The following is a 26566-nucleotide window of genomic DNA, read 5'->3' as shown; positions in this document are numbered from 1 at the left end:
CTGTAAAGTAGATGGATAGAAACAAGCAGACCTGAAAATAAGTTATTTCTAATCAAATTCAAGTTGAAGTCTTTTCTTAAACCCAAGAAATTTTAAGGATTAACCTGTTTATTGTTACCAGATATATCTTAGAGGACATTGCAGCAGGTTCCCAAAACACACTCTCTATTGTGAAGTTAGGCCCTTCCCCAATATTGCACAAGGGTAGCTGCAGCTCTGGACTGAACGGGGGAGAGGCCAGGGCTGCCACTTCCCAGCCCAGCCTGGGAGGGAAAGCACATACCCTGTGTCAGACAGAACAATGGGAGCAAAAGCCCTGTAATCTCTCCTCCTCCTCTTACTCCCTTCCGCTGTCTGACCTTTTCTTATCCTGGTAAATCATCTCCTGCCATTAAGCCTAGGTAACCTTCTCATCATTCTCACATACTTAGCTGAAATTATTTTCCCAAGTTAAGAGATTTGAGTTTTTCTAGATGACCAAGCACTACAGGCCAAGGGGCACATTCAGCTCATGCCTTTAGCATAGCCTTTCCCTCAGCTGCAGCCTCACTGAAAACCATCTGAGCTAAATTCATTGAGGTACAAAGGGGCAGTAAATCTATTTTGCACAGATGCAGGCCAAACACGCTAACAAAGCTACTGGTTAGACAGTACCTTAACAGATCCTTTAACTGGTCCCCACACACCAGGTCCCTTTCTGGCTCTTTGTAAACTGGGAAGAAACCTGCATGTGTAACCTCAGCATGTGCACCCAGACCACAGAAGTAAATGATGCTCAGTGACACAAGTCACAAACTTTCCCTCTTCATTCCACATCTACAGGTTGTGGTACATCATTCCGTCACTTCACACTGCCTGTGTCCTCAATGGCAGATGAGTCAGCTGAATATTACTCTATAACCCCACAGCGGGTTGTAGATACACCTTTATATTGCTGTGTTCCACTCACGCATTTCAGGAAATTGCCTTTGTGACTTTTTCTTCACTTCTCTCACCCTTAAATCAGCTGAGGCTTCCATGCTACTGCAATTTTTTGTGCAGTACAGCTCTTTCCCAAGGAACAAAGCAGGTTACTTTCTGACGGGAAGTCTGCTTCCTTTGTTCTACAGAAAGAACAATTAGGTTGCTCCTGAACCTAGGTTTCCCATGCTGGCTCACAAAAAAACACTTCCATGACTTCTTTATTTCTTTTACTGCCATCAAAGGCTGATCCTTAGAGGTTTTTTCTCCCCTTTATTTCAATTTTTTTTTTTTTTTGTTCTGCCAAGTCAAACTGCACTTGAGAGTAACCATGCTCATCTGTTTCAGATGGAGATTATTTTACGTTTACAAGACATGAACCCATTGGAGTGTGTGGACAGATCATCCCTGTGAGTATCTCTACTAGTGCTTTCTATTTATTTTCATTTGAACCAGCTCTCTTTAAAGACACATAAAACATGGTCTTCAGCTATGTGTGTTTTCCATTACGAAAAAAGCTGAGCTCATATTGTTGACATATCTTTAACAGCCTCCCTGCAAATGCTTATTTGAACATGCTAATAGGGTTTAGGCTCTGTTATTAGGAGTTAAATTCTCAAGTCATAGAATTCACATGATTAAAACAAGCAAAGCAAAACACAGTGTTAATATGCTGTCAGTGGTTATGGATGTTCACACAACTTATGGAAAATTGATGCTTTGCTGTGGTAGTCTCTTTATTTATTTAGTTTTTACTGTGATTTAACAGGCTCCTCAGTTCCTGGGAGATTGTGATGTATTTTAATTCCATTCTTTCCTGCTATTTCTTTTACAAGGCTGGAGGAGTAAAGGAAACTCCAGGAGACATATCATTGCAATTAACATTGTGTAGCTAATAGAAGACATGAAATATTTGTTTTATTTGTTGTGAGAGAGAAACACATCACTTCATCAAATCCAATACTCCCCCCTACACCCCAACAGACACCCTCATAATATAATCTTGCTGAACATTGCATGGGAATTGCACTGAGAGGGTAACTTTTTCAGAAGAGCCAGTTAACCAGCTTTGGCAGAAATTTCAGTGGGAGGCTTACATATAGCTATTAAAATATTGCATGGAAGCTTTTTTGTTTGACAAAACACTGGGGGACTGATCAGGCCATTCTCAGAAATTTTTGTTGATGTTGATTTTTTATTTTGTTCATGTTACCACAAAGCCACTAAACAGAAACACGGAGCAATTCCATTACAAGAGGAGCAGCCAGAAAAGATTACTTTAACAATGTTAAGCCCTTTTTCCCTATTTAGATTTGTTGTTACTTCATGTCTTTGTTAAGGGGTGGCTTTTGTGTTTGGCACTCGGCAGAAACCCACAGAAACATGCAATGACTCAGAGAGTCTGTGGCTACAGCCGTCCTGCAAACACCTACACACTCTCCTAACTTGGTCCTTATGAATGAAAGATTCCACAGCTCTGTCCCCATTTCTCAGCCAGGCACATGGATAAGCATTTACTAAATAACAACCCCAACACCTAACTCCAGTGTTGCTGGACATCTCTTATGCTTGTTTCATTGAGCTTAACTGACAGATCTGCTGAAGAAACTTGGCCACAGGCCAAAAGCAGGATTTATTTAGTTTAGATGTGTAAAACTTTGTTCAGGGTACCCAGCCATCTACGATATATGTTCGTTCTTCCCTCACTTTTGTCCTCCAAAGCCTGAAGATGGCTGTCATATCCATCTATTCTAACACCACTGCTGATCTGTTCTGTATTTCCTCCATGCTACCAGTCCCAGCGGACAGCCCAGGCCACTGCATGTGCTTGGCCATTGCATGAGCAAATATGTTACTCAAAAATAAAATTAAACAGCAAGTCTAACACTGAACTCCTCATCCTCTTTCACATCCCAGCTTCCATCAAAACGTGCTCTTTGGCAGTGCTGTAGCATAAACAGGGCTATATAGTGCCCTATAAAAGTGCTGTGAGCTCTCCTTGCAGTGCCATTAGAAGTGCAGGCTGTTAGCACACTGCTGGCCCTACAGCTCCCCTCCCAGGTTTATGTACTGGAGATGGAATTAAAACATCACTTTGTCTCCGGAGTTTATAAACAACAGAGGGAGTAAAAAATTGGGTGTTCAGTGAAGGAAAGACAGTTGTGTATTTTTTCAAGCTAGCCAGGGGCTAAAGAGATGTCTGTGAGAGTGGCAGCTGATATGCATCAGGCAGCAACACGTTCTGGCCAGTGGCTGACTCTGTGACTGATACTTTCTATTCTCCTTCTAAAAGAGACTGTTGTATGCATTTGTGAGAATGATTGTGCAAACACAGTTATTTTATTGCTGTGACATTTTCACTAAAATCAGCAGGACTATCCACTTAACCTGCTAGGACCAGGCCTTTGTGCAAAAGGCTCATTACTTTTATCTTTATCCACAGCATGTTTGTGCATCAAACTAATATAATTCACTACAGCATCTGCTGCAGTTAAAGTTGTAATGAATAACGATACAAAATTTTGTATCAGCAAAGAATTTCTCAACTTGTTTTTTACTGTTCTTTTAATATCTTCCATATAAATTTCTCAGTAGGAACTCTTTGAAAAAATGAAATGCTTTGACCATTGACATTTATGGACTTTTTATTGTAATTCCTTCAATTAAGGATTGTATCATTTTGAGTATAAATTTTATATCTTAAGATGTATTCAGGAATATGAAATTTACATCCAAAAACAAACAAACATCCAAATGTATCAGAAGCAAGAACTATTTTCATGGGGGAATTAAAAGTGACAATAGCAAAACAGTAAATTAAATTTTAAAATTGTGACTTAAAAAATCAACAGATAACATAATATTTTCTTAATGGAGATTGCAGGTGGAGGTTGTATTTCTTTGAACAAGAGAGAAAGAACTAAAAAGTCACTGTTGCTGCTTTCTTAATGGCAGTAATTTTAAAAAATCCATGCTTTGTGCTGGGAAAGATTTATGCTGAGGATCAGCCTGAGAAATAAGTGAGGTATCAGCTTGACATCTTGAAAACAAAACACCACGGCAATATTTTTCCATCTATCAACTTTTTTTTTCCCTACAGTGGAACTTCCCCCTGCTGATGTTTGCATGGAAGATTGCTCCAGCTCTGTGCTGTGGCAATACAGTAGTTATTAAACCAGCAGAACAAACACCACTCAGTGCTCTCTATATGGGCGCCCTCATCAAGGAGGTAAGAATAATTGAGGGCAGTGATGTCTGTCTATCCTTGGAGGGAAGGAAGTACCAGCACATGCCTGGTTTAACATGCTCTATCGGTTTTCATAAGTCATGTTTACCTTTATTCATTCCTATTTTGACAGGCTGGCTTTCCACCAGGAGTTGTCAATATTTTGCCAGGATTTGGTCCAATTGTTGGTGCAGCCATAGCCTCTCATGTTGGCATTGATAAAATTGCTTTCACTGGATCCACTGAGGTAAGAGGATTAACACATTACTGTAAAATGTGCATAAATGCTTCAGCCCTTATGCTACATTTCTTACTGTCACTGAGTAAAAGAGCTCCATCTAAATAACAGTGGTCTGTCCTTCCCAGCTAAACTTATGTACCACAGGACTTCCCAAGCACAAATGGCTCCTTTCCTCCAGCCCCTGCTGTGCTCGGCACCTCAGCACAGGAGATATGCCTGGAAAAATATTGCTGGGATTTCCTGTGGGCTTATGAGGATGTGAATCACATGCAAGTAGGCAGAACATCCCGTGTATATCATAGCACACATAAGTGCTGCTTTAACATCCATAATTTGTGTATCCTGCTGTACTTGGGGAAAAGGGAGAGGAAGGGAGCAAATTGTGCAAATATAACTTCAACTTTGATGCTGCATTCAAGTATATTGAGGATGAGGAGGAGGCCTAAAAAGGAAAGAAAGCAGGGAGAAAAGGAGATTGTCCAAGGTGTCTGTTCCCAAAACGATGGAAAGAAGCTGGCCAGAGGATGAAAGGAGTCAGTTGTCTCCTGGATGCCAAAATGTCTTGCTATGAGACTATGCTGCAGATGTTAGACAGGAGGCTCACTCTGAAGATGAAGGCTGCAGTCTACAGCAAGACTAACCCCCAAAACTCTCATCACATCTTGCTCTCAAATATGTGCCAAGCTGGCTGTTATCAGGGTTGGGGTGGGGATGACAGAGGTACTCCAGACTGAAGTCACAGGAGAAGGGGCCTTATCTCATCGTCTGAAGGCAGACAGAAAGGAATCTCTGTGGGAGTTTCAGGGCTGGTTATATTTAGAGAGTGCTAAACCCAGCCCTTTTCAATTCAAAATCTGACAAACTATTGTATGGAGGGAGCTAAACCCCAGGGATCCAGTCTCTCTTTGATATGTTTGACTCCCACTCGTGGCAGTGGAAGGCTTTATGCAGGGATACTGCTCTTCACAGTGAGGCAATTTGCTTTTTAACTTGTGTTGATAAATTCACTGACCATGCAGCCCTGCTAGATACATGTGGGTATCTCCCTGGTGGGCTCAAGGATTGCGAGACCAGCTCAATATTTCAAATGAATCATTCCGGTGGAATTATTCTGTAATTGAGTTTGCAAGTCACACACAAGCCTAAATTACCAGTAAAATGTAGCTGCAGTCGTATGCCTAATTTGCACACACAGTTGTTTTGCAATTACTATCTGCCTGTACATGATTTTTTAATGACAACTTCAGATTCTAATATACACAGGTTACATTCTAAGTCAATGGCTACATCAGATTTCAGATTATTCTATGGAATTACTCTAGTCATTACATCTCCTGTATCCAATTAAGATTAGCATCCTGGAATATTGAAAATTTTAATATGAGCTGATTACCCCCCATAAATTAAGTTGAAACAATTGTTTTCATAAAGATATGTGGTCTCTGTTTAAGATAAATATTCTATTATACAGGATGTTGCACTGTTTGGAAGAGGAAAAATACAGATGGGTTAGGTTTCAAAGTTGTCTCTTGTAGCCAAAATAAATTTTTATTGTAGTTCCAGACAGCTTTAGTTTTAATAGGCGTTTAAACTCAAAAGCTGTGGGTTTTATACTAACTCAGTGCCTACCTTTAAAAGCCTTACTAATAGGAAGTGAAAAGCATTACAGAGATGAAAAAGCAATTCTCTAAGAACCTAAAGCAAGAACAGATGGATCGTTTTAATGCAGAGTTAGTGTAAACTATTCCATATTGTTTCTGATTTCCTGTAACACTGAATTTTTGTAACAGCAAGTCAACATTGTAACATTTTAAACACTACGTTCTGATATGGGCCGGACTATAGTCTCTGATTTCTCCAAAACAGATTTCAATTTCTAGTGGAATAATAATGGAAATATTTTGTCTCTCTGGTACTTGTCTGAAGCATGTCAACTGTACACTCCAGTGATGAGGATTTCTGATAGCCATTAGGTGTATAAACATCATGTATTAACTCCATTCCTCCATTCCATCCATGTGCTAGTTAAGGCAGTTCATGATGGGCAAGTTAATGATAAAACCTGTCAGTACAAATGCAAAGAGCTTCAAACTGAGATTCTGAAGCACAGGTTTTTCTCAAGTTTTCACCATGAGGTTCTTTTATATAAGTTCTTTACCTTTGAAGTATACTTATAGCTACTGAAAACTCCCCATTTGCCTGTAAAAATCACAAAACTGGGCTATTATTATCTTTTTCCTGCAGGATTCTTGAAAGGCAGAAAACAGGCTGCTCCTCCTACCAAAAAAAAAAAAAAAATTGAATGCTAATGTTTTCCAAAATTTGTAGAACCCAATCCATAGAAATATGAGCCAAAAGGCCATGTTCATGACCTCACCTCAAAAAAGCCTGACACAGCCACACCACAGAGCCCTCCAGCCTCGCACCTTATCTTGCAACACGACCAGTAACAGATGCTCACCGAAGAAGAGAGCATGTGTAGAGTGATCCTTTCCTTGCTGCAGCCTCACAGCTTCTGACAATCAACTCACAGACTTCTTGAGCCCAGAGGTGCATGTGGACACTTGTATTCCATGTGCCAATGGCCTTGTCACCCGTGCATTAGTCCAGTACCTCTTGACACTTATGACTGGGACACATCAAGCCTGTGCCCATGCAGTGACAACACAGAAATTATTTCCATCTTCTGCTTCTGATTTCTAGTTTAGAGCTATCCAGTGTGCACTCTCTTCTCTGGTTTTTAGATTCTCAGGTGCTCTGAATTTTTTTTAAATACTGATCTTTACTTTTCACACACTGCCCCACAAAATAATATGTTAAAAATCCTGAAGAGCTCTTTTTCTGTAGTACCATTACTGTTTGATTTCACTTCTCTCCCTCTTTCCTGCTGCCCCTCCTTTTATGGGTTAGCTACACACATTAAAAAAAATAGTCTGCCAACTCTTTCATCCCTCAACCTACCTGCTTCTTATGAAACACTCTCATGTGGATCATCTCCCTCTCCCAATCCCCAAGGACACAGATCTCAAAACTCTTCCCTCCATAGCTCACTAGGAAGGGGAAGGGTTCTGCAAACACCTGGCAGGCTATGGATTTCACTCTGACAACTGTCACACTGAAAGAAATAAAATCATACTGAGTGTGAAAGCCCACCTAAAAACACCGTGTCTCCTTTGATTCCAGTAGCTTTCCTGGCTTCTCTGCTTGCTTCGGTTCACTCTTCAGCAGCCTGTTTGGTATAGGCATTTGAACCAAAATGTTTATTTTTACTGTGTTGGTTTTAGTGAACCAGGGCTAATCCATGATCCTCCTTAATTACAGCAATCTCCTCTCAGGCTTCACTGACACATTTTTTCCTCATCTTCCACAATCAGAGGAAATTTAAACTGCCATAACCAAACTTTTTTCCAGCCAATATGACCATGTTAACAGTTGCTCCTATCCTTTTCCTACCTTCCCTTGAAAGCCCATAATCGATTTACATATCTCATTACATCTTACTGAATTTCTTCTTGATCCAAGCTTCAGGGTGAAACTCACTGGGACCATGGGAGAGGTACTGTAAAGCTCAGCTGTGTCCCACTATCCCTGTTGTTTACTGTACATGCCTTTTCCTTTTGCACTGCCCCTCTCTGCCTCAGCTTCTTCACTGAGTTCCTTTAAAAAAATTACTAGCAACAATTTAATTAAAATTAGTATTTTCCAATTTCTGAGTTTAAGAACAGATCCAAACTCAGGATGTCTGGCATTCCCATGTGTCTGCTGTTAGGCTGCAAAGCTCAGAAGTACAGGAGACGTTCTACAAGTCTCCTCCCCAGTGAAATAACACTGGGCTTTATGTAATTCCAAGACAAATGCTGATGAGGGGACAATTTTTGCACATATCAGAAATGCAGAGAGTTTCTTCATATTACCTTCTTATTTGCTAAAAGAACTTTTGCTATGCAAAAAAGGTGACAGGCCTTCAAATATCAGAGAAAAGTAGCCATCAGAAGCAGGTTTACTCTTCATTTGCCTTTATTTCCATTCAAATCTGTGAGCTCAGTTAAGGCTTTGCAAATACAGCCATTCTACCACTGTGAGCTGTCTGCCCAAGCCAATACCCGTGTGCTCCATCTGAACTGGAACTGTGTGTGAGGATGGTGTATCTCTAAGTTCCTGGTGCACAGGGAACAGCTGAGGGCAGTATGCTCTGGGTTTAAAATTAGAGATGATTATGGAGAGTAAGAAGTTATAAATTTTTTAAAATGCAGATTTAAAGCCCTGCCTGGGATAAAAATTGTATTTTAATTGTTGCAAAAGTTTAATGAGTTCTAATAACTTCTGTTTAAAACCAATTGTGTAACCTCCAAATCAGAGCGGTTTACAGCTCCCTACAGTTAAATGCTCTCAAGATGGGAATTATAGATAGCACACAAAACATCTGAAGTTCTGGCCAACAAGAAATATATCCTAAGTGGCTGGTTTCCACTTTGTTCAAACTATGAGCCATTAAAATGCAGACAGATTTAAGATAGGATTCAGGTCTGTGTTCAGGCAGTTTAGTAGAGTAACCCAAATAAATATCCAACAAATTGTTTTGGATGCCTGTGTAAACAAAATGTCTATAAACAACTGCAATAAACCCCAGCAAAAGAGTCTGCATTTTGCTTGGCAGAATGTTTTCTTTATGCACTTAGATTAACAAACCATGATCTCATCATTAGTCAACAAGATACTAGAGAGACCATCAAAGCAAACTACAGGAGAGTTGAGATTGATTCATGCCAAACAAATGTTTGTAGCTAACAGCTGTATTACCACTGATTCTAATTTACTCAGCAGGATTCTCCTTTCATTTCCGAAGTGAGATGACTGTCCCAATGCATGATGTAGACAGAATGTCTTCCTACTGCACAGGCACTGAGCTGTGTGAGCTCTCCTGGATCACACAATCACTTGCTGGTTTTAGGCTTCACGAAGAATTGCAATCTGGCATTTTCTACTTTAGCAATAAGAATCCTAAAGGTGATTTTACCTGTTCTGAGAAGTCTGTGAGCTAATGGTGCTACACACATGCCCTCTCTTAAGGATTTAGGGAGGCTACATTAGCATTCATTCCTGCTCTGTGGAATCTTTTGGATCGTATCTTGGACGGCTTCTGCCTCCTGAATGAGAAAAAGTTGTTTCTCTTTTCCTTCTTTTGTGTTTTTGGTAGCATTTAGAAAGCTGTCCTTGGGCAACTGTTCTGCCTCTTTGCTTATGGAAGATGCATGTCTAAAGGAATCACCTTCTTAAACCCAATACAAATAGGATGGTGTATCAGTCCTATCAACGTTAACAAGAGTTTAGCCACAGACTTCCATGGGGCCAGGATCTAACAAATGACCCATTTATAGCTTAGGATTCTCTCCAGGAATTTGTGTTGGGATTGCCTTTTCACTTGTGCTGCACTATTCAGTATGCTCTTTGCAGGGCTGCTCCTCACACAGGGCATTGCACAGTCGAATACAGCTGCTCTTCTTTGTGCCAGTATTTAAAATTCACTTGTCCTTGCAAGAGACACACTCTGAACACACCATGAGATTCTAAAATGCTTCTCAGAAAGATTTTGCATATAATCTGGAATTCTTAAAAAATAAGGCAGACTGAGCAAACAGCAGCATGGGTTTGAGGGTTTTGCCAAAACACTGACATCCAGTACCACAATAGCTGGAGAGAGAAAACTGTACTTCCAGAAAACACTGAACATTTCTGTTTGGCCACACCATCTCCCCAAAACTTAATCAATCTCTTGTAACTTTAACCACTTACTCTTCTTCAGATATTGTCTCAATATCCCAAGAAAGGTATACAGGGTATTATTTTAAATGCCTAACTAACTGATGATGCGTTATTTCTCCTCTGTCAAATTTTGCACTGTTCATGGAATCTCTTAATCTATACATCTCCCTGTGCAGTTCTTCCCTTCACTGTCTTGTCTGTGGCAGTGTCAAGAAAATCACCTGCTGTTCAGCTAGACTGCAGTTCCCCTGCATTCAGGTGTTCTCTGATGACTTACTGTTTATCTGTGAACAAAGGAAGGTTCAGAGCAAAGGAGAACCCAGACATTCCGAATGACAGAGCTGAAGAGCAAGTACCACAAACCTTGGAGGTTTGCTTTTGACTCATGAGACTTTCAGTGCTTTAACAGTAACAGGCAAACCCACCTGTATGCTTTAGAAATACAGGTTTCTGTCTGAAAACAGAAAATTAAGAGAACATGAAAGGCAACAAACTTTTTAAAATTTCTGCGTGAGGTATTTAAAATGTGACTGCTTAAGCCTCTTCTTGAAAGAAACATTAAACTTCCATACAGAGAATGCATAAATAAACAAAAATTAAATGTTTTAGATCATGATACATTCTCACTGCCCAATGCCACACCATTCACAGTCCAGAAACAGACTCTTCCAGGACTATCCTTCAAATAGCTTTGTTATACAGGGGTGCCTCAAAATCCTTTTTTAATCTTTGTTGTTATTGGTCTGCATAACAAATTGTTTTCTTTGAGATGGACCAAATTACATCTGCCTCACCCTCCATGCAGCTTACAAGGTTATGGTGCTTCACAAGCTATCCAGGGATACTCCTGATATCAATCTTGAAGCCTATTCAAAACAAGGATGGGGAGTCAGGGGTTTCTCTGCCAACATTCTTGCTGAATAATCACACAGCTCCATTATCTGTGGGGGAGTCCTCTTTTCCAGCGTTCCCTCTCCAGGCTGTGCTGCCTATTGGGAGCTCAGGGATAGAGCTGAGAGACACCGCGGGAAGCGTGTCCTGAAAGCCCATGCAGATTGCAACACTATCACTTATCCTTTTCATGCTGTCTTTCTCCATAAAGAGAGGGTCAGTCACAAAAGGCCGCCTTTGTCACTAAATAACCGCGGTGCTGGTACCTTCCCTAAGACTTTTCTCAACTTGTAAGCGCACAGGGCACAATGGGAGCACAGGGAACAAAAATGCTGAGCAGCATGAGCCCCACCATCCTGATGTCTACACTGATCTCTTAACAGGAAAGACACAGTGAAGCTTTCTATTAAGTTTTTACTTGGACACTTGACAACAACGTTCCTGTATTAAAAATACTTCAGACTATGCTTTTCCAAATTAACAGCACTGTCTCAAAGCCCTTTGTACTTTAATATTTGCCAGATATACTATACTTGGACTTGCATACTTGTCAATCACTTGTTTGCATGGAATCCTTTCAAAATCTTTACTTACACATACAAAAGTGTTTTGACATTAAAGTACAATGGAAGGAAGAGAGATGAGCTCTGGCCTCCTTGATCTGTCCTGCTCTTTGTGAATTTTTGAGGGGAAATAGCTGGTTGTTGTTCTTTGAAAGAGGGAGGTTCAAGGCAGTGAGGGTGTGAATGGCATTGGCTGGCACTGCCTATAAACACAGCACTCTGGTTTCCAGTGTATATTTTCAGCACAGTTTGAGAGGCTGGAATTTCCAGATGACGTGCTCGATGTATGTGGTGGGGGTGGAAGGCAGAAAGGATCTTTTTTTTTCAGGTTCACTTCTGGCTGTCAGTCAAACATAGCAATAAAATCAGCTCCAATTAAGGGGATATGCAAGGAATTTCATGATAATGTCAACACTCCATTCCATCAATACAGGGGTAAAGAAAAAAAGCTTTTTCTTTTTTTTTTAAAGAAAAAACCTCAGTCACACTCAACTGTGGTATCACCAGATAAACAGTTAATCACAAAGGTACATGAAGTGGTTCACAATTCCTTCATTATCCTGTGGGGGTTTTCCTTTGTTTTTTTTTCTTTGGGGGCCCTGGTTTCTGTTTCATTTGCTTTCTGATTACTCCAGTGCTGACTTAACTTTCTCTAGCAGACTGCCTTCAATTCTCTAAGAGGTTCAGCTTCTCATCCATTAACCCCTTGCTGCAGGGAATCTCACTCACATAACCTTAGAAATAGAAAACAGACAGAGAGACCAGAGTACTACATGGAGAAAAAAGCTCAGCTCTGGACTCACTCCCATCTCACTTCACCTCTAACTTTCTGTGTGACATTAAAACATGTCCCAGTTAAAATAAAGCACTTACCGAGGTTCTTAGGCTTCTCAATATTCAATTGGTACTTTTAATCCTGTGTTTTAACATGTAGGAGCCTAACTCTACCTGTGATTACTTCCTTAGCTGCAAAATGGACACAGTTACACTGCAACTGTATAAAATTTGATCTATTTTGGATTTGTTGATCCAGGGAGAGGAGAATTTCCAGGGAGCACAGCTGCCCCTCCAACTGTACTGATGTGGAAGCACGTCAAATCTGTAGCTGTCAGACTGCTACTCCATTTAATCTACTCTCATGTTCATTGGTGAGATCTGCAATTTGTGGCTGCTCCAGACGACCCCACAATCTACAAAGACATTTTGGAGGTGATTTTGACCTCCTCAACCCATATTAAGATTATCTGTAGTGCAGCTGCGGGTCAGGTGTGGGATGGTGCTTTTGTAACTTCTTGCTATTCTGCTCTGTTCTGTTAATCCTGCAGAGGAGGAGGATGATTTCATCAGAATTTGACATATTAAGCCTTGTGAACATGACAGTGGTTTGGATGGAAGTAATTCTAGTTACATCCCTTTCAAATTTCTAATTCAGCCCTCCTAAAATGCCCTAAAAGAAAGCCCCAAGCCATTTTAGCATAGCTACATATGGGTGAATGGTACACAAACTTTGTGCTGTGCCTTATCCCCTCTCAATTTCTAGGGGAAAAAAAATGGAAAGCTGTTCACTACTGATGAGAATATGTTTGGAACGAAGAACCTGCTGGATTATTTAAAGCTCTGCTCTACTGATAGCCAACGCTGCCTGTTAAAATGAACTGTATGACTACATTCCCTGTAAAATGTCTCCATTTCCTTTCAGGTTGGGAAGCTGATCCAAGAAGCAGCTGGAAGGAGTAATTTGAAGAGAGTCACACTGGAGCTGGGTGGGAAAAGCCCAAACATTATTTTCGCAGATGCTGATTGTAAGTCAGCACTTCCATATTTTTCTTAAAAACACGTTTGCATGATGTCTTTTTCCTTTTTTTTTTTTTTTTAACTAATTTTAGGGCACATCTTTCATACAAAGAGAAGTGAAGCAATACAGCTGTATCTAATGGCACTTTTCAATCTTACAATCCTAAGGTGTGATATCTTTTATAAAAATACAACATTTGAACCCACAGATTCATAGTCAACAAGGAAGCAGAAAAAAGGTTATAACCAAGCATACAGACATGGCATTTTTCACAGTCATAGTCCCACACACATTTGCCATCCTATGCTCTGCAGCAAGGTGATTTAGTGCTTTAAATCTGGAAATTCTGTGATTTTTTTGTTTCACAGCAATTATAAAAAGGGAGGGCTTTTATGTACACTTGACTTGCTAATCTAATCAGTGCAGTATTCCTTTGTTAAATAGCTATAAAGGGAGATTATTCAATTTTTAAAATTTTCACAGCTGAAGAATTGTGTATTGAAATATGCTCACTGCCACTGTTAGCAGGGAGTTGAAAATTTTGGCAGATGTATGATGTTGTGCAGCTGAGATTTTTGGCACCTGAGAAGGTACAGGACAGCTGTTTAGGATAGGATATAAACACAAACTGGAAGTTTCTGCTTAAATGATCAGCAATGAAACAGTTAAAATATTGATATCTAAATTGTCAGCAGGAGGTTTTGAAGTTAACAGCCCGTTAAGATGAATGAGATGGTTCACACCTTGCTCTGAGCTCTTGTTTCAGGCTGTATGCAGGCACATTGTACTCAATGCCTTTTCTGAGAACTTTGCAACCCCAATAAATAGACACATAAGGATTTGGTCTTCTAATTTAAAAGGGGGAAGTGAATAGAATGGTTTTGAATAGCATGAATTACAGGAGATGGTTACAATCCTGTATCCATTTTCAAAACTTATCAATATCTGAAAAACTAGGGAAAGCTTGACAACTTCCAGTAGCTTTTCTACGTAGAAATGCTTTACCAAGTCGAGGATTGAAATTTCAGTCACAGTCACCCGGGTAAGCTAAAAAAGCTCTTGTCAGCTGGAGCCAGACACAGATATTACAGTCTTCTACCTCAGTTACTCATCTCCACCTCCCACTAGATATCACCACACCTCAAATGTCCCTCACCTACTAACTCAGACTTGATCACCTAAACATTTCTAGCAGAGTGACACGTGCCAGGGGCAGGTCTGTATTACGACCTTCCACGGGGGAAGGACAACTGCTCTCTGGTCTTCCCACAATTACAACCTCCAGCACTTGGCCTAAGATTAAGACTTCAAAGCTCTGATTATTTAAAAACAGCAATTGGCTCACCATTCCAAAGGAGCTGTTTGTTCTGCTTGAGGAACACTGTGTGCCAAAAGTTAGCAGAAAGCATGATAAAGCTGTTGAAGGTTTAGTGCACCAAAAAACCAGAGAAGAATGGTTAGAGCCCCTCATGGTGAAAAACTCTTAACAATAGAGGAAGAAACATTAGTTAATCACAGCTATCCACTAGTGCTTTCAATCTCCATGGAGCTGCCAGGGAAAATTTGAATGTGGTCCAGGGAACACCCGATATAATTTTTCTAAAGACCACACTGAGGGCAGAAAAGGACATTTCTGTTAGACACAGTTGTCTAGAATGTGCTGAAAGTAAAGCACTGTTGCTTTGTTTAGTCCATGAAAGATTATACTTTAAGCAATGTTCCAAAGTGCTACAGCTGGTAACAGAGGTATTACAGTGCTGTAGGGCATCACTGTTTAGGGATGAATTCATTATTCTTGTCTAGTCAGTTATTACACTCAATGTAAGAATGTGGCCTTGAATGTCTAAATATTACTGGATCCTCTCTCCTGCTTGGACAGAATGTGTTAGTTGTACATCCAAGGAAGTTAGAGTAGAAATCAAGGGTTTATAACATAGGTCTATAACAGACCTATAATTTTAAAGACTTACCCAGTCATCTGCATGGACCAACAGGAAGCTTCTGTGTTGCAGGAAAAGAATCTGGCTTTTGGGGAAGGACAGGTCTTTCCACTATCAAAGTAAAATTCTCCCAAGTATTTGGTTTGCTGCAATTCTCACACGAACTATTAAACACAGTGCCAACTTGGGATCACAGACAAATTTTCCCCTCCTATAAAGACCCAGTCAGATGTCTTTATGTGGGGCACATCCTGCTTCCCTTAAGAGTTTTACTTGGTGAATGACATGTTGCTGGATGTAAGACACTGGTGAAGTTCTTGCATACCCTACACCTATTGACTGCTAAAGCACTGTCTTAAGGGACATCATCCTCATTTATGACCTGACACAACTATAGAATGTTTTGATTTAGTTTTATTTAACAAAATCCTGCTTCTGAAGATTCATGAATGTGTAATACACACAACACCAGTGCAAAGGCAGATTTGCCTATGGTGTTCCAGTGCAACAGGTGCTGTCTTGGTTTTTCAGTGGACTATGCTGTGGAACAAGCTCACCAAGGGGTCTTCTTCAATCAAGGTCAATGCTGTACTGCAGGCTCACGGATTTATGTGGAAGAATCAATCTATGAAGAGTTTGTTAGAAGAAGTGTAGAACGTGCAAAGAGGAGAGTTGTGGGAAGTCCTTTTGACCCAACTACAGAACAAGGTCCACAGGTAAAGGAGTAAGACTTTGGCTCTACAGCCCAGGAGGTGCCTGGAGGTGTTTGAACTCCACTAAGGCAGAGGTCAGTCAGTGCACACTCGCTCAGGGTCCAGGGTAGCTGACACAATACATGTTTTCAAGATTAAAATTCTAAAGGAGTAAATAATCTGTGCAGCTCTGACATGTTTCTTGTTAAATAAAAAAATCTCAATGTTTGCCTCCCAGTTTTAAGAGCAAGACTTGGATCTTCAGCCCCCAAAATACAGCTGTAAGCTGTGAGAAGCTCTCAAAAGTTGCTGTGAGCACTTACTTTCAAGAACTGTCTACAACCATGACTATGCCTGGAGATCCAGGAATTCTAGGCAAAAGATGGGCATAATCAGAAATAAGTCTTTATAAAATGTTCCTGCCACTAATAACCAGCTGGGCTTATAACATTTTCAGGAAGTTAACCAGGGACGAAAATTAATGATCTCCTTTGTTTGTGCTTATAAACTAGATTGTTCAGCAAGTGTGTTAAGCCACAAACATAAGGTGACACATCCTTAAGAAGCCTGAGCCTAAGGTTACAACCAGCACCTGCCTGTAGATCTTTGGCATCTGCAGCTCAAAGAGCAGTGAATGGAAGCAGGAAACAACTCACTGGAACATGACTTGCCTAAAAACACCCATTTGGACTATATGGTCAAGTACATGGTCTGCACATCAAACAGCTTCTTCTCTCTTTCAGATTGATAAAAAACAATACAACAAGATCTTGGAACTGATTCAAAGTGGCATTACTGAAGGAGCAAAACTTGAATGTGGGGGAAAAGGGCTGGGAAGAAAGGGATTCTTCATTGAACCCACGGTGTTTTCCAATGTAACAGATGACATGCGGATTGCCAAGGAGGAGGTATTCACACATGTGGGCAAGATCCTTTTAGAATGTCCTAAATTTTACCTTTTTCTTTTGTTAAATTCCTAAGACAAAAGCTTCAGAGTGAAAATTACCACTATATTAAAAAAACTAAATCTTTTCAGAACTCCTTATGCACACAGCAAGTAACATCAGTTGGGTAATGAAGCTCATTGACTGTAAGGTCTCAGACAACAAAGAGGAGATAGAGGTAGAATGGACGAGTTCCACTGAGAACTGCTTTGGGAATCATGCAGTTTTACAGACAGATATTATCACTATTTATCACTAAATTTTTCTGGGGAAAATTTTAAAGAGTATAATTAGGAGAGAGAAGATAATTTAAAAAGCAGAATAAAACATTAATAAAATGCCTCTGAGGGGGCTGGTTTATTAATTATTAATCTTTGTTGCAGATTTTTGGGCCTGTTCAAGAAATACTGAGATTTAAAACCATGGATGAAGTTATAGAGAGAGCCAATAATTCTGATTTTGGCCTGGTAGCTGCTGTATTTACAAACGACATAAACAAGGCCCTGACAGTCTCTTCAGCAATGCAGGCTGGGACAGTGTGGTAAGCAGAAGTTATCCCACTCCCACTCTTGAAGATAAAGAGTTTGACTCACTATCGTCATTTCACTTCAGTTTTGCACCCTTTGTTAAGACTATTTATGCAGCCCATCCTCATGGTGGATCGCTAGCCAAGCCACGGAACAGCAGTGGGGAGGTGCTGTGGCTGCTCACTGCTGGGGAATGCTGGTGGAGCTGGAAAGCACCTTGCTTCCCAGGAGCACGGCAGCCCTGCTGAGTGGCTTTGCTGAAAACAAACAGGATAAACGATCCTTTCTGGTGAGCACAGGAATCCTGGGAGGAGTCTGCTAAAGGCACAAAGAATTGTGCACTTTCTACAGCATTAAGGAACTGAGGGGACACCTCCTCTCCAGTCTTTAGGAATAGGTAATGCCAACTCTAGAGTTTAGTAGCTTGCCATTTAGTATGTTAAACCTAAGTAAACTAAGGATCTGCAAGAAATTAGGGAGAAAAAGGGAAAATTCAAATCTAACAACTGTTTGTTAAAAACTGGCACTGAGGTTTGGCAGCAGATTAAGAGTTCATTACTGAAGCTGTGTCCAAGGGTATGGTGCTCCCTTTGGCCCTCACAGGTCAAATCCAATTCTCCTTAGGAGTAAGAAGCAGAATGTTGTTTTTGTAGCATAAATCCTTCATTTCTTTTCATCGTGAAACAAGTGTGTTATTACTAAGAGGTATAGAGTGTCTGTAGCTCCACAAGTTTCAGCCTCTCTCTGAGTTATCCAAAGGTCTCTCTGGCAGTGCAGCTGGACTTAATGCCTCTTCCTGTTACAGGATAAATTGCTACAATGCCTTAAATGCCCAAAGTCCTTTTGGAGGATTCAAAATGTCTGGCAATGGGAGAGAGATGTAAGTATTACACTTCTGTTTTCTAAATGGTTTTCAGCTCTACAACTTAATCAACAATAGTGAATCCTTCCATGCAAATTAAGTTCCAGAAATATTCCAGCCTGAGACTCAGGGTATAATATAAGGTGACCTTTAATCATTGTCAGTTCTAAATGCAATTGATTTGCATGGTAAGACCACTTATTTTTTTCTTTTCTTCTTCTTTTTTTTTTTAAACATTGCAAACTAACTTACTGGAATTCTCTTCTTATCCTGAAAGGAACTGAAAATTTCTGAGTATTTTTCTGAACTTGTAACCTGTGTTTTCTGGCAGGTTTTTTTAGCCATATTAACCATCACTTTTCAGAAAGACTCTCTCTTTGGTGCTGCTGAGTGCTTGTTGACTGGTTTGGTGTAATTGTTTCAGAGTTGTTTTGCCAAAAACCCTCTTGCTAGTTTTTCCTTTCCTTTCTTCAGTTTTCACTATATTTATAAATATAGGTGCATTTGAATTTTATAAAAAAGTTACCAGCTTGCAGATTTTTAAATAATATTACATGCAATCAGGCCTAGAGAAGGAAACAAATGTGTTTACATCCCTTTGAAAACAAATCACTTGCCACTATAAAGCTTTCTGTCTTTCTTATTCCATTTAGCACTAAGTGCCAAATATTTTGAAATGGATCTCCACGCTCAAATACTGTCCCATGTACCTAATTTAAAGTCTGACCAGTTTCTCATTCTCATTACAATCACAAAGACGTTTAGCAATTGCATCAGCCCCAGATTGGTTACATACCAAGGATTCAATTAATTTCTGTGCAGGAGGCATGTGTACCAGATATGTCTCACCTAAGCTTTCAAAATAGCTTATGGCTAATGGCAAACTCAGCAGTAAAACTAAAGTAAGGTCAAACTCTTTAAAACTTTAAATATGTTGAAGTATACAACTTGATCTATAAAATAAGCTCTATGTAGTCTGAAGTATTTTCCCTCGTTAAGGAGTGCTTTGAATAACACATTCATACTATTCACATTCATGAGTTATGAGGTGATCTCACACTGGCATAAATGTGTCAGGTCATCTAACTCTTATCATTGTGAAAATATTCTGAAACTACTAAGCTCATAGAGCACATGAGTAACTTGACACCCAGGGGTGACCCCACTGACTCCAGAGAGGTTAAACTGTGCAAGCAAAATATTCACATATCGATGTTGTAGAGTTCTTGAAAGTGGGGGGAAACCCAGGCAGCACCCCAGCTCTCGTGGAAAACTCTGTGGTAATTGCACACTTGATTCCCACTACAGCTTTGAAAGTATTCGTCATAAACAATAAAAGTTTGGAATGGCAATAATCTCCATCTCACAAAGATGCCTGAAAATCTACCTATGAGTAATTATTCTACTCCTTTCAGAACTTCTTTGATCAGATATCACCTTCTAATTTACCTCCTCCACCTTGCATTAATACCACCATACTTTTTATTAAAATGCCAGTTTCCTTGATTCTTGTTTTTAAGGGATACATTTTACAGCATAAATAATGTTGAGTTGGGCAGTTAAAGAAAAAAAAGTGTCTATACAAAAGTGTGTCATTACTAAGGTGACACTGTGTTGCAGCCAGATCATAACTGGGCCACTGTGCTGCCTGTGCCAGCACTGCATTATCTGGGACTTGTTTTGGTCCTGCATTTAAATTCACATGTTTTCATCACACATGGGCAGAAAATCAACACCAAGTTGAGATCTGTTATTTTACACTCCCACAAAATGTAGCAGAGTATGTGCATCCTGGTAGAGAACCAAAACTCATGTACACAATACAGGTGTTTTATGTTTGCATTAAGACTACTTAAAATATTCTTGTATTATTGAAGGGGTCTAAAAGACATGGGTTTGGATTTCTTTCATTCATGTTTCTTTAAAGCTTTTTATCACTACCTGGGAGATGTAAAATTTAATTCCTGTAACTAAAAATTGCGTGATTCACCTCAGATAGCCACGTGTGGCCATTTTGCATTAGAGTTCCCCAAAATTCTCTCCTCTGTCCAAATGTCTTCAAGTGAAGGAAGTTCTACTTCAGAACTCTCCTTTAATGTCACAGGAATTATTATTGTCTGGATAGTTCTGAGATACAGCAGTGCACACCTGCTTTCAAAAAAACAAGTGCAAGCAGGAGAATGGCTTGGAGTTGCAATTCTTTTCATCTTTTTTTCTCTTGGACTGAGGGAGGGAAGAGAGTATGTACTACTTCTTTTTAAAAAGAAATTTGTTCCACTTCCCTCACACCTACATAACCAAGGGACAGCACCATGCAGATTTGACACGTGGGCTCCTTCCTTTTCACAGACACAACCTTTGTTCTCACTCTGATACCAAACTGCAATCCAAGAAGACCCAGAGTTGCCATAGAATAGGATGGCTTTACTCTCTGTATTAGGCTGTGGGTACAGTCAAGCCCTTTGATTGAACATACACTGACTCTTCTGCTCTGAATATCTGGCATAACCCATCTTCCTATTCAGCAAGTGCAGCTTTTTAACTTATGAAAAATACTTGCCTTAGAATTCATCACAGTTGTCCCTTTCCAAACTATTGACCAGAACGTGTAAAGCCATGAAGCCATGAGCTGAAGAAACGGACAATAAATGTCTCTAATTTTGTTTGGCTGACCAAGATGAGAAACCAAGTGGCATTTGGAACATACATAAAGTCACTAGCTGCTGTCAGCTGGGCTATCTATTGACTTGCAAAAATGTGTCCAATGGGTGTCTGGAGCTACACAGCAGCCCTGCTGAATCCAGAAACTTCCACACAGACACTTCTTAGCATTAGTTTCTGGGCTCCAGGCAGCTCCTGGTGACAGCTTCCACTGAGCCCCCTAAGGGAATGCTTCTGATAAATAGCTGAAGTTTTTGGTCATCCTTTGGAGACAAATCCACCACTTTCTACTGAAAGCTGAGGGTGGCATGGTACAGATCAACAGGAATCTTTTACATGTAAAAAAGTCTTCACTAATATTTGCTTGCAGGTACTTAGACTCTGGTAAATCTTAAAAATGCCTACTGAATCACCAGTCTGATGTATCCCTTAAATACTAACCAGCATATCACATACAAGGCTTACTAAGCCAACAGGCACATCAGCTTTCAAAACTGCAGATGAAGTAACGTGGGCTGGTACTTCTGCTCAAATGAATTAACTTTCCAAGGAAGGTTACAGCAGTTTCACCCCAGTGTTACATTTTGTGTAAAATTCGCAGTGTAGAAGTAAATACAAAATCAGTTATGCAACACCGGAGGCCTCCAGAGGGGTTTAATTGCCTTGAACAGTGGCCTCTCACTCCATTGTGAAACACGTATTAGAAGGAGGCTCTGAGGAATTCCTCTGAAATATTCTTTATGGTTCACTTGGCATTAAGTCCTGCACAGGAGAATCCAGAGGGGAGGCAGTATCAAATAGTAAACATGTTAACATCTTATCCATGGCAGCATGTTCTAAATTTTAATATAAGTAATAAAGCAATACTGTGTGTGTTTTAGAGGTGGGGATAAAAATTCAACCAAGAAACAAATGTCTGGAAGAGTTCCTGCAAAAAAATCCTCATTGAGTTAATATGGAAAAGATACTCTACTTCCAGACTTGGACTGCACCTGTTCTGAGGTGGGGACAGTGTTTGCTTTACATACACAGCATCTAGAAGACATATTATAACTTAACTAATGACATAAAGAGACTTCTCCATTACTCAAAATAGGCACGGGAAAATGGAAATACCTGTACTTCAGAGAAGACAAGCATTAAGTCCCAAGAAGCCATGCAACATCCACTCTAAACCTCAGCAGAGTGGCCAAAGAGATGAGCCAGGCTACAGATGACTAAAACAAACAAAACCACCCACTTTTTAAGCATAATCTATCCAAAGCAGAACATGTACCCCTCACAGCCATGTGTCAGATGACTGGGACCTAGTAAGTGCCTGGTTTCTAGCAGTATGGAGGATCTTATATAAGGTCCTGTGCCAGGACAAAATTAGGAATTCTATAGGGAGTCATTGAAGGGAATCTGAGCAAGCTGAACCCTCTTCCACATTATTTGCAAATGGTGATTTCTACTGCTGGATATTTTGTTAGGGAGAAAAGATCAGCAGGTTAGGAGTCAAGTTCATCTTTACCCACAGTTGTGAGTGGTTAATTTCTCATTGTACTCAGTGTGGACCTTCCCTTTCTCGATTGCAAATATAAGCAGTAATTTCACTGGGGTAGGTGGGGTAGGTCTTGGTGTTTGGACATTTTCAAGGTCTAGAAAGGACAGAGGACATCAATTCACTCCCAAAAGCTCCATCAGCACATAGTGAGTATTTCTGGGTTTAATGTTCTGTATCTCCTTATCGAATTCTGGAGCCATCCATTGTTCTTTTGACTAAACTGAACTTCAATTTAGGGTTATATCTTAACTTTATCAAGAAATCATGTAGCAGATTTTTGCTTGATAAACAATACCTGGTATAAGCTGATGCTGCAATTTGTTTTTTAGGGGTGAATGTGGATTGAGAGAATATTCTGAAGTTAAAACTGTGACAATAAAGATCCCTCAGAAGAACTCCTAAAATGACAAAGGACCGTGTTGTGCAGAAGAGCACATGATGCCACTTTCTCTATTCCTTATGGAGACCAGCACTCAGGAATAAAAAGTGTTACGCAATATATATTTAAGAAATTAAGTTGCAACAAATATACTGGGCACATAACTGCGTACGTAACGCAAACCAACTCTGCATGTTTTCATAAAACTCTCCTGAGAATCATTACATCTTTATAAAACAAATCATAACGAGATAAAATTGCTACTGGGCATCATTTAATAACGGTTCCAGCTATAAAACTGTTAAATGCAAGTGCATGCACATACACATTTATCTCTTCTTTAAATAAACAAAATAAGTCTTACTGCTTTCAGGTTGCCTTCTCAAACAGATCTGCCTTGTACTGACATTGTCATTTCAATCAGGGCTCTACAAGCCAGATTTTACCCAAAACACTAGTAATGACCAACACAAACAAGTAGCATTGATGTTCTTAAAAAATAAAAGACTCTGAACAGTAATAGCCCCAAACCTGGTATAGTGGCAACTTTCCAATTAGCATGCCCACACAAAGAGGTCAGACCGGGGAGGGAATCAATCTGCTTCATGGACAATGAAAGCCAAATACTTATCAGTGAGATTTGGCTTTCATGGCCCACAGCAATTTGGATTTCAAAGCTCATTTTCATAATTACTTGATGTCTTGCTATAAGCAAAAAGTCCTCCTTCACTTACAGGAACTTGAACGGATTTACCTGCCTGCCAAAAGAGCAAGGCCAGACAGGGTGGGTGGGTGTTAACGAGAACAGGAACAGATTCCAAGGCTTCACAGAATACTTCAGCTTTCACTGCTTGTCTAGTTTTGTTGTTGTTGTTGTTGTTACTGTTGTTGCTTTCGCCTTTTTTCTTTTTTTAAATGAATATATGCACACACAGGCTCCATTTATTTGTCTGCTATTAAACTGCCTGTGATTACACTGATAATCATACAGTAATTGTTACAGCTTTTACTAAATAATGTCTTGCCATCCTCACCTTGCTTGTGCACCTCAGGTGATGTTACTGGCTGGTACTGAGTTTTCAATTATATTTGGGTTTTCTTGGCCCAGGACAAAAATATGAGCAAGTTCTTTCAGAAGTGAGGTGTTTAAAGCCTGACACATTATTACCTGCTGCCTACAGAATCTCTTCCAATATATCACTGACAAACTAAACACTATCTTTTTCTTCTTTCCAGCTGCAGAGCTCATCATTCCCCACAGTTTTTTAAAAAGAGGTTTCATTTTATGCTTAACTTAGAATTAAGAAAATCTATTTTAGAAGTATGGTAAATCATCCACACAGTGTAGCGACATGATCTGGGGTGACAGAATTACAGCCTCAGGTGTAAGTTTTCGTAGCTGCAGAGTCTGTGCTATGAACTGTTGAAAACTCCAGACCTAATCAGCAACTAACTTCTGCATGTTCTTACTTTCCTTTACTCTCTGAGGAACTCCTCTTAGATCTGAAGTTGTATGTGTCCTTCACCATACTGCTGGATCAGGACAAGAGTCTCCAGCACTTTGTAGTGTGGTGGCCCTCAATATTTTGTAACTCATGTCAAATTGTGTATGTGTTTTTAAAGCAATAAGTATACATGTCGTTATTCAGATCTGATAGTACATTCACAGACACGGAGATAAATCAAAGTATTCCTGAGTTGTTAAATTCAAATGCCATATACTTCCACTGTAGTGTATGTCAGAGTGATGAAAAACAAAATACAGCAAGTAAGAGATTAGTTATATTTTAAACTGCAATATAAAATGTGAAAAAGGAGATTTTCCTTCTTTTCTCCTATTTACTTTAAAAAGAAACTTCCTGTGCTTACAGCATTTACACCATGTACTCTTTTGTATTCTTTTCGTGTATTTTGTATGTCTGTGCTTTATTCCCAATACCTTCAGGTAAATAATATAGAGTGGCCATTTTTTCCAACCCTGTCATTGCAGCTCCATTTGATGTACATGGATTTGTGAAATCCTTTTTTAGATGTACCATCTGCATGGATCCAACAAAACATTTTTCCAGTCCCTGCAGCTTTTTGTTACAGTTTTTAATCATGTATATAGTTATATGTTATTAAAAAAGTAAAAGGATATTTTCTATGAAGTTTTTTCCATTAAAAAGGTTTAGAGAAAGACTTTAGACTGTGAGACTCCTTTATTGTTGACAGAGCTATAAAAATATTAAAAAAAATATTTTCTTAGCAAAAGATCTGTTCTCACAGTAGCTTTATTTTCATTTGCAAAAGTGAACGAAGTAAAAGGCCAATTACATTTTCTGGAATATTATTGCAGCTGTATGAAAACACTTGTGAATTGCAGATCTAGGTCATAGTCAAAGTTCATCCTCACCCTTCTAGTCATAAAGTTTAGTTATTGGGGCAGGTCTGAAGTCATCAAAACCAGTGGGGCACCCCTGAAAACTGCTGCATCACAGCTTGATTTTTGGATAATGTTTTAAAAAATCATGATGCCTTTTCTTTCTCCAGTAGATGTTTCACAGAGATTATTAAATTAACACTCAGATCTTTTACGGAGTGATAGCCTACTTATCTTTGGTTTCAAAATGCTGAAATGGGACAGGGACAGACTGAATTCATATGGCCAGGTACTATACAACTGTTCCTCAAGCAATGCCTTTATTCCAGGTTACTTTCATTGCCAGGAACTACATTCCTTTTTGAAATGGTGCCTATTTAGGTAAAGTAACTCCTCAGTTAATACAGCCAAGCTCCTTCATTGTACGGCAAGCAGTGGTCATGCCTCAGCGTCACAGAATAATACTGTTGGTTTAATCAACACTCAGTGGGCAATCACAATAAAGTAACTTGACTAGAATAGATGGGATAAAAGAGAATAAAACTCAGTAATAGGAGGGAAATTGCATTCATAGGAAGGAGTACTGTTCCTGAAAGTCTGGAATATCAGGTATATATTAAGCAGAGTATCATTTCTGTTTAACTAGTGGCATGGACAGCTCTGTCGTGGGACTTAGCACTTTCCATATTCCTCATCTCTCTGACCCACTTGAAACCTGTCTCACCACTCCAAGCAGTCACACAGGCACAAGCACCTTTCCTGAAAGCAAAACAAAGGAAAGGAGGTTGTTCTGGAGCACACTGAAAACAAGGAGTGTTGTCTTCTAGTGAAATGATCAAAGTTTAGTCCATAGTAAATAAATGCTCTGTGGAGCTCCAGCCAGGGACAGTGACTGTATCAATAAAAAGGTGTAGTAAGGGGAGAGTTTGGAACTAATTGTGCATTTCTTCTACAAAAGGATGTGAAGAAAGGCAAAAAAGTTTCAATTTTGTGGCCTTTAGACAAAGCAGTGGATGTTGATACTATTTGCGTAACATTCACAAGTTTACTGGTGCCCTGTTACAGAGAATGCTTCTTCTCCCCACAGAGGCCACGATGAAAAATCTTGCCTTGCCTATGCAGTGGCACTGTGTGTCACAGTACCCTCTTATTTCTCAGTTCTGTCCTGGAAAAAGAGAGCCATAATAACACTGAAATCAGGGCACCAGTTGAGC

At 39.7% G+C, this 26566-nt stretch overlaps 1 protein-coding gene across 3 annotated transcripts in view; it reads left to right on the top strand.

Moving 5' to 3' along the window:
• The window catches only part of ALDH1A2 (aldehyde dehydrogenase 1 family member A2), a 56567-nt gene extending 31369 nt beyond the window's left edge, over positions 1 to 25198 (top strand). For all 3 annotated transcript variants that reach the window (XM_069026221.1, XM_069026219.1, XM_069026220.1), the window contains 9 exons: positions 1309 to 1370; positions 4061 to 4189; positions 4320 to 4433; positions 13344 to 13446; positions 15911 to 16095; positions 16815 to 16979; positions 17399 to 17556; positions 18348 to 18422; positions 22941 to 25198. In XM_069026221.1, coding sequence (XP_068882322.1) covers positions 1309 to 1370; positions 4061 to 4189; positions 4320 to 4433; positions 13344 to 13446; positions 15911 to 16095; positions 16815 to 16979; positions 17399 to 17556; positions 18348 to 18422; positions 22941 to 23013 — 1064 coding nt within the window. In that variant the 3' untranslated portion in view covers positions 23014 to 25198. The remainder of the gene's footprint in view (positions 1 to 1308; positions 1371 to 4060; positions 4190 to 4319; positions 4434 to 13343; positions 13447 to 15910; positions 16096 to 16814; positions 16980 to 17398; positions 17557 to 18347; positions 18423 to 22940) is intronic.
• The last annotated feature ends 1368 nt before the right edge of the window (positions 25199 to 26566 follow it).

This window comes from Aphelocoma coerulescens, chromosome 10 (assembly GCF_041296385.1).
Source record: "Aphelocoma coerulescens isolate FSJ_1873_10779 chromosome 10, UR_Acoe_1.0, whole genome shotgun sequence".
Classification (NCBI taxonomy): domain Eukaryota; kingdom Metazoa; phylum Chordata; class Aves; order Passeriformes; family Corvidae; genus Aphelocoma; species Aphelocoma coerulescens.
The sequence above is the reverse complement of the archived record's forward strand: the minus strand, read 5'-3'. Positions and strand labels throughout refer to the sequence as shown.